This window comes from Drosophila rhopaloa, unplaced genomic scaffold, assembly GCF_018152115.1.
Source record: "Drosophila rhopaloa isolate 14029-0021.01 unplaced genomic scaffold, ASM1815211v1 contig_115, whole genome shotgun sequence".
Classification (NCBI taxonomy): domain Eukaryota; kingdom Metazoa; phylum Arthropoda; class Insecta; order Diptera; family Drosophilidae; genus Drosophila; species Drosophila rhopaloa.
Genome location: NW_025334990.1, coordinates 2,015,984 through 2,023,994, shown reverse-complemented (window position 1 = coordinate 2,023,994; position 8,011 = coordinate 2,015,984). Strand labels below are relative to the sequence as shown.

Sequence of the window (8,011 nt, the reverse complement as noted above, 5' to 3'; positions counted from 1 at the left end):
CCGTACCATATAGGAATGTAACGAAGGTTTTTTTTAGTATATTGGAATGCGACGAATATATAGGCAATTATCGATAATGTTTTTTAACAGCCGCAAGACGCGGAACTTTCAAAAAACTTCAAAGGGAATCTGAAAGTTTAGAAATCAAAAATTAGCAAAATATACAAATATCATTTTTTACCTTGTAATTAATATTTAAACACATTCCTTAGCTTTAATTAATTACAAGATCAAGGTCTAAAATCTTTTGGATGTTTCACCTATAGCTTTTAGCTCAGGAATGTTTTGTAATTTCGGTAAAATTGCAAGTATACAACTTATTGGTCCGTTTTATCATTGTCTTGGTTTATAATCAACTTATTGCCAACCATAAGGGCGAGTGAGAGTTTTATTTTCGCGTGTCTTTGTCATGTACGATTTACTAATATCTTATAATAATTACAATATTTATGCGAATTTAATTGGGTTGTAAAGGTTTTCTGAGTATATGTCCATTTTATAAATCCGGCTCATCATTATTAGGAATGTTTATTCTAAGAACACACATGGGTAAACCAATATGAATAAATAATTTTGTGTAAATTTACGACTTTCTTCATTTTACCGAGGAGTATTTTATTTTATATTATTGTTTTTTTTTTGTTTTACAATTTATCAGTTTGATTCTTGAGCTCACAATTTCGTTTTTGAAACGAAAAATGTGTTTGCAAATCAGCTTTACATCGCTTTTTAACATATACATACTTATAGAACTCTAGATATAGTGATTGTCCACGATTGCAGATATACATTTTAAAATGCATATAAATCGGAAGAATTATTACAAACAATTGGCACCTTTGAATTAACGTAAAAATAAAGTTATTTGCAACATTTTTCCTTTTTTTGAATTATCGTAATATTTTAAAAATAATAACAATATAAATGTATATATAACAGTTTTTTAGATAAAAGAAATGGTGGCTGAACACGCTAAATGAGGAAGGTGTACCTGCTAGCTTCGGAGGGTGTGTATCCGCTACATGTAAAATAACTATCCGATACCTGTGAAGGTACTAGCTAACGGGAATAACTAACCGTTAAAGTGTGACCGTTCTGTAGTCTTGAAAAAATAAGTGACATGGCGCGCATTTCAAATATAAATTAAATTTATTTATTTATATAATATAAGCCTATAAGTTAAGCTTAGTTTACTTGTATCAACATATTACCTTAACAAGCATCACATATTTTCATATGCTTATTTAGACCCCCAACCGAATGCTAGTAGTGATTCGATAGGAAGTGCCCACAACAACATATCCATTAGTAGAGAAGAAACATCGATTTGTTAGCTAACAATTTCTATAAACTGTTAACGAGTTTGTTACTAAACGAAAATTCAAGTCAGCCATTTAGCTAATTTAAAGACCATAGTTTTAATTTAATATTACTTTTGCCAAAATAAAACTTAGTAAAACACCAATTCCTGTTCATGTGGTATTTGCATGAAACATTTTTCTGAAATTAAATAAAATTGAAGAAAAATAAATTCCAGACTTGGTTACAACCCTTTAAATAAAACACGGTTTATCAAACGGATAAATTGAACTTTTCACATTTAATATACACTCATTAGACATATAATATCGGAGCTAGAAAATCGAAACATGCATTCAAATAATAACTTTTCTTTAGATGCCACTGCTTACATTTATGGCTGACTTTTGCTTCTCCTTATATAAAGTGTTGTACAATCTGTGCAAATCGAGTGTGTTCTATCACTGTCCTATATAGTTTTCGGCTCGAATTCATTTGTTGATGTTGAGCGAGATTAGTACACAGAATTCTGGACAAAAATGCAGTTACAGCTATATTTTAACTATGTGGTATAGATTGGTTATACTACAAATATGTAAGGATGCACGTATTTTTTAAAGTTCCTCCAATGTTCCAAATACTTCCATGCTTTGATATTTTTCAGAACACCACTCCGTTTAATTCCATTGTGCTGCAATTGTTGGTGATTATAATACTTAATGGACATCTATAATACATTTAGTGGACATCTAGATTAGTACTGCCCGAAGGCGAATGGAATGGGTGTGTGGTGGCACTAAGCTACTAGTGTTGACATTCATAGTTAAAAATATCAAAACTCCCCATCCGACCGCAATATTTGATAGAGCAGGTCGCAGCACACACAATAACAAAATGGTTTTGCTTTTGCTCTCGATTTTGTGGACCATGTGTAAAATCACATATTGAATTAATGTAAAACTACGCCGACGTGAACCTAACCATAGCCTCTGTGTAAATCTAGTGTTTTTTGCGTATTTCTGCTATCTTTGATTAATTTTGAAATGGTCCCGACTAACATGAGAAACCTAGGGCGTGCCGGTAGTGAGTGCACGATGGGCTCCTTCAAAAAAATGGTTAAGGTTAACAATTATGACAAAATTCCTAGGACTATTTAAGCAAAATTGCACAATGTGGCTAATATATGTTTCTGGTTCTCTTTCGATCAATCAAATTCTGAACATTTAATCCAATAACATTCGTGTGAATATTCATATAATTTTAAAATGCAATTCAATACCATTACAAATGTATAACTACACGTATATAATTAACAATAAGTTTTACTCGGCGGACAAGCGCCAAATTGTCAAAAAATCAGTACAATTGGTATCATTAACTCTTCGCCTATGAACAAGGGTAAAATGTTATTTGTTTTTCCAAAAATTATTGCTTTTTAATTTTGTGTCCTTTGTATTTTTACTTCTTTCAATCGAAAATGTAACTAATTTAATCCATTACCGGACAGATTCGAGCATTGAAAATTATCCCAACTCATGCTTACAAGTAAACGAAAACCATAATAAACCAATTACAAATAATATTCTTTTATATTTAGACAAACTATATACAATGATTAATGGGGGAAATGACTAGCGTAAATTAAAGCTAAAATTATACACAATATGTACAGTTGGGAATAATACCCCCGTTAGTTGTCGAGTCTGTTTTGTAACTTAGGCAATAGTTATGCTTAGGATATAGCATAGTCTATAGGAAACGTTTGGGGTATACTTTGGATTATACTTTTAGCTTAGAGTACATGCAGATTCTCGCAGCTCTTGGACTTGGAGTCCCGCGTCCACACGCGTCCTAGAAGACCCTTGACTTTCAGGCTGGTGGAGGTTCTTGAGCCACGATATTTGCGGGGACTGCAAAAGAGAACGGGGCGAATGAGCATTACGGGCTGATTTTGGTAACCTGTCAGGGGCCGTGACTCACCTGCTTTGGGCACTGCCTGGGGGCGTGGCCACCGCCTCCCCCAGCGGACCCAGCGGGGTGTTGGCATTCAGGCAGCCTGCATTCAGCGGCGAGCAAGCGCGTCGCTTTGACTTCCTAATCGAACGCTTCCGGAACAGATCCCTGCGAGAATAAACGCATTAGTTGCTAAGTAGGTTCAGTTAAGTTTAAGAGCTGCTCTTCACCCACCTGGACTTTTCGGGATTCTCCAGCTTGAGGCGTATCTGTGACAACAGACCCACCAGCAGCTCGTCCACGTTGTGATTGATGCCCACCGAGGTCTCGATGAATTTACAATCGTAGGCGGTCGCCATGGCCTTGCCCTCTGCAAATGAACGAGATACGATGGAGAGGTTAAGTGAAAATGTGTGGAAATTATGGCCAAAGGCATCTCAGTCGCGCTTAGTTGGCCGCCCATCACCCCAGTTAATCAAATCAAATGGCCTCGCTTAGTTAACTCTGAGTTGGCCATAAAACCTCAGCTTGGACTCGGATTTGTATCTAAACACGTTGGCAATTTGGTGATGCAGGGAATCCCTGCCCCCATTCGTCACGTCGTGTCCACAGTTGTGTACACAACTCGTAAAATCTGAAGCATCAAAGTTCGCAGTGTGCGGAGGTACATCATGCGTGTGACCCTCCTGGTGCAAATTTTATGACAGGCTCACATTTTTATTAACAATGTGACGAAAGTTGACCGATACACGATACACGTTACACGAGCGTATATATATTTGTGTATGTGCCTCTCGGTTCGTTTTATTACAGTTTGATAGGGGGTCTGGCCTTCCCGGGCTTTAAGGACTTAAGCTCTTAGCCTCCCGACTTTCGATTCGAGTTGGAGCTGGAGCCTAATTAAAAGCAAACAGAAGTTCCCAGCATCGGGGCAATATTTACCCCAATTGAATAATTAGTGCCGCACTAGAATGGCGCAGACATCATTAAATATGCCAACAGTGGAAAGGTAAAAATGGAAAACGAGGAAAACGCATTAAAATTTCAAAAGCTTTTTTGGGACCATGGAAAGATAAGGCCAAACATCACATACGTCTTTCGTTTTCCCAGACACTACACGTCCTTTTCCCAATCACTGTGACAATGTATAGATTTATGAATATATCTTTTATCACGACATTTCTGGGCAATGCGCGCATTTTATTATTGCCAGAGGCATAGAAAATTCTATAAATACTTTATGAAATTAGGGCGACGCATTAGGTGGACAGCAACTCACCACCCAAATTCAAGATTGTGCGTAGGAGGGGGGTGCGTTGTCGTCCTGTTTACAACAATAGGCTTATGGGCCTTAAACCTTGGGCGGAACGAACACATGCCACACGGGACGAAATGTAATCAATTTTGCGCTGAAACAATTTCCCTGCCATTACTCTCACAAAACTGGGGAACCCTTCTTTCAGCCACCCACCACCCAACCACCCATCCACCCACTAAAGCCCCCACTTTCATAATAACAAACGTAATTTAACGGAAAATATTGAATTACTTAGATGAAAGCGCCCGAGTTACCTTCGTCTTAAAGGGAATCCGATATAAAAGTCAAGTGAAAGTACTTTAGTAGACAAAAAGAGCCCCGAAATGGGCGACCTTTAAATGGGGCATCGGAATGGGTCTATCTGCCCCACTTAAGACTCCGGCTGTTTGCGTAGGCGAACCGCCGGATGACTTCCGCTTGGGCAAACTCTTCAACTGGCCCCGGCCGAGGGTCCTTCTCCCGGACTCAAACTATATCGTTATCTATTTATAACAGATCCAATCGAGCGCATTTTCGAGTGTTAATGAAGGGAGATTTTCGCCGAACCGGCCAACATATTTACGTTCATGGGGTGCTTACCTTCCGAGGTGACCAGTCGACTCCTGGCCAGGTCCGCCTTGTTCGAGACGAGGATGACGGCCTTCTGGGCGATGTTCTGATTGGTCCAGAGCACCTGCAGCACCTGCTCCGCCACGCTGAAGCTGCTCCTGTCCGCGGCCGAATAGATGACGCAGTAGCCGTGCGGATCATAGTTGGTCAGGCACTCATCCGGCTGTGAATGGAGGAGCATGGAGGTGACACCGAGGTGACATTGAGTGAGGTTGAGAGCTTTGCCAAAGTGTGGGTTGGTTGATGGCCGTGCATGCTAATGGCATTATGAAATGTCACAGACAAAGTGCAGGGAGCCGGACGGATGAGCAGGTACATATAATAGCACTGGTCACAATAATAGCAGCAAGGCTCCGAAGGCCACATAATGGGTATTTTAAAAGCATCTATGCACTGTTTAAAAATCCATTTGCTCTAAGCACTCTCAAAGGAATAGCCATTAAAAGTGTGCATTTCGGATTTCATAAATATATTTTGAAAAGGCAACCATTTAAATGTTTTAGTATTCAACTACTAGAAACTAAATATCAAAATATTACCTTTAGAACTAAGGTTGCAAAAGAGATATCGTTCAAAAGACAACTAGGCAATAAATATATATAATATTTAACTAAATTAAAACATATTTAATTTAAATTACTTTAGCTTTTTCCATTTCTTTTTATATATTAAGATAAAGAAAGAACTAGAACTCATGTTTTTAGTACATATCAATATTTGAGTTTAATAAATAAGAAATCAGTTTCCATTAATGTGACCGGTTAAGTACCCCACCTAGTGATTTGAGTGCTTAGTACTTACCGTCATTTCGGTGTATCCATGGTCGATGAATATCAGCTCGGACTCCTCGCCACTGAGTAATACTGAAACGGCCTTCTCGCCGGACTCATCATCTGCACACATTGAAGGAGAAGGTCTGGGTTAGCATCGATGTATTATCAAGTGCGCAGATTGTAAGCTCAAGTTCGATAAGTTAAATGTCAAGCAATGAAATGATTTACAACATCAATTTTTGGAAGTGCAAAACAAGGAGTATGTGCATGTTTCTGTTGTGTGTCTGATCTGGTTTATCTACAAGTGTCGTCCTCTACATGCGACTAGTATTTGGGTTCCCATTAGCCGAGATGAATGAAAGGCCGTGGATTGAACAGATATTCGATTCGCCCCCGGAGAGCCCCGAAATGTATGCTAATGTATGGGAAATTAAGTTGGCCCCCACAAGTATGCAGTGCAATGGACTAGTCGGAAAACTCATTGGCAAAAGGGGTGAAAAGTGGTGCGGAAAGTGCTCGGGCCAGTTGTGTGAGTTTGTTTGTGTTAGCGAGTGCTTTTCATTTATTATTCATTTAATGCCTTCTCTGATTTCTTTTTTTTTTAATTAAAAACAGTATGGGAGGGGCTGTGGCATTTATAGTTTTCAATATATTGCACGACCATTATTTGTCTCCCGTCCCCAGTGGCAATCAATAATTGCAGCCCAGCACTTCTGACCGAATCATTAATTAAATTTCATGTGTTTTGTTTGTGATGTGCATAATCATTTCAATATCGTATGCCAGTCCTCAAGGCTGCCCATCGCATCGACTGGCCATAAATCACAGGCGAAACAAAGGCCGCAATCGTTTGACAATCGATTGGAGAGGTCTATGGGACTATATACTATATATTATGTACTATATATATTGGCGTGGTGGTGTGTGTTTTGGGAGGCGTGGGCTCTAACTTCCGGGGCGTGGCTGGTGGGCAGGTGTGTTTCGGTTGTCTAGCGTCTAATCGAACTCAATTGGGAATCGCAGGGCTAATGCATTTGTGGACTAGGTGTTTAGCTAGTTTGTTGTTTGGTTAAGTTGTTTGGAAAGTTGAAAAGCGTTTCAATTATACGTATAGAGATATTTGGATAAATATTAAGGAGTAGCATAATTAACAAGGTTATTAGTAATATGGTTCAGTTGCTGGTTGCTTTTACCGTCGGCGGCTTTTTCAATTAGAATGCGTATATCACAGTTGCCTAGATCTGATAACGATCACGTTTTCGGTTTCAAATACGATTTCGGATTTCGGTTTAATTGTTGTATGTACAGAGATGTTGTTGTTATTTCGGTGGTTGTTGTTTTTCGAGTTTTTCGAGTTTTGTAGGGTCAGTTTGAGACATTGAGTTGAATGATTGGTTGATATTCGGAATGGAGAGAAACAGAACAAATTATCATTTCTTTATAAAACAGTATGGTACATTAGCGGATTTCGGTATGAGGTTTTGTGTGTTGGATAAGCATTTACACGGGGACCATGGGCTAACTATTTCTATGGAACATGGAATTGGTCGCATCCAAAAACCTTACATTATTGCACGAGCAATGTCCAAATAAACGACAAGCGACAAATTTATTTTTATTAAATTTTCCATTCGCTGCCAAGCTTTATTGTTTTATTAATTTTTTTTTCCCTCATTCCTTTCTGCCAATAGAAATGTTTATTCGAATCTTTTCATTCACTCTCTGCCAGAAATTGAAACATTTTTCACTGGCCAATTCCATTGCCTCATAGATTCGCAGCAACCCAAAAGCGAGGAGAATTTATTTTCATTGCAGCAGCGTTTGTTATGCTTTATGCCAATATGTGTTGACCCATTCGGGGCGGCGATAGCTCGGCACACTCATAAAACGCCCAAAGCAAAGGAAACCAAACAGAAGGCAGCACTCAGTGGAACAAAACAAGGCAATACAACTGAAAAATATAAACTTTCCGAACACGGGATCATAAAAAGCCATGTGATACGGGGGCAAACAGACGGCACAGAGCAACAAAATCAAACTATTATAATGGCAAGTATAA

At 38.7% G+C, this 8,011-nt stretch overlaps 1 protein-coding gene across 2 annotated transcripts in view; it reads right to left on the bottom strand.

Annotated features, from left to right (window-relative positions):
• Positions 1–2,869: 2,869 nt before the first annotated feature.
• The window catches only part of LOC108037015 (pneumococcal serine-rich repeat protein), a 52,547-nt gene continuing 47,405 nt past the window's right edge, over positions 2,870–8,011 (bottom strand). For both annotated transcript variants that reach the window (XM_044456538.1, XM_044456539.1), the window contains 5 exons: positions 5,981–6,072; positions 5,150–5,342; positions 3,487–3,622; positions 3,280–3,420; positions 2,870–3,209 (listed from right to left, as the gene is read on the bottom strand). In XM_044456538.1, coding sequence (XP_044312473.1) covers positions 3,092–3,209; positions 3,280–3,420; positions 3,487–3,622; positions 5,150–5,342; positions 5,981–6,072 — 680 coding nt within the window. In that variant the 3' untranslated portion in view covers positions 2,870–3,091. The remainder of the gene's footprint in view (positions 3,210–3,279; positions 3,421–3,486; positions 3,623–5,149; positions 5,343–5,980; positions 6,073–8,011) is intronic.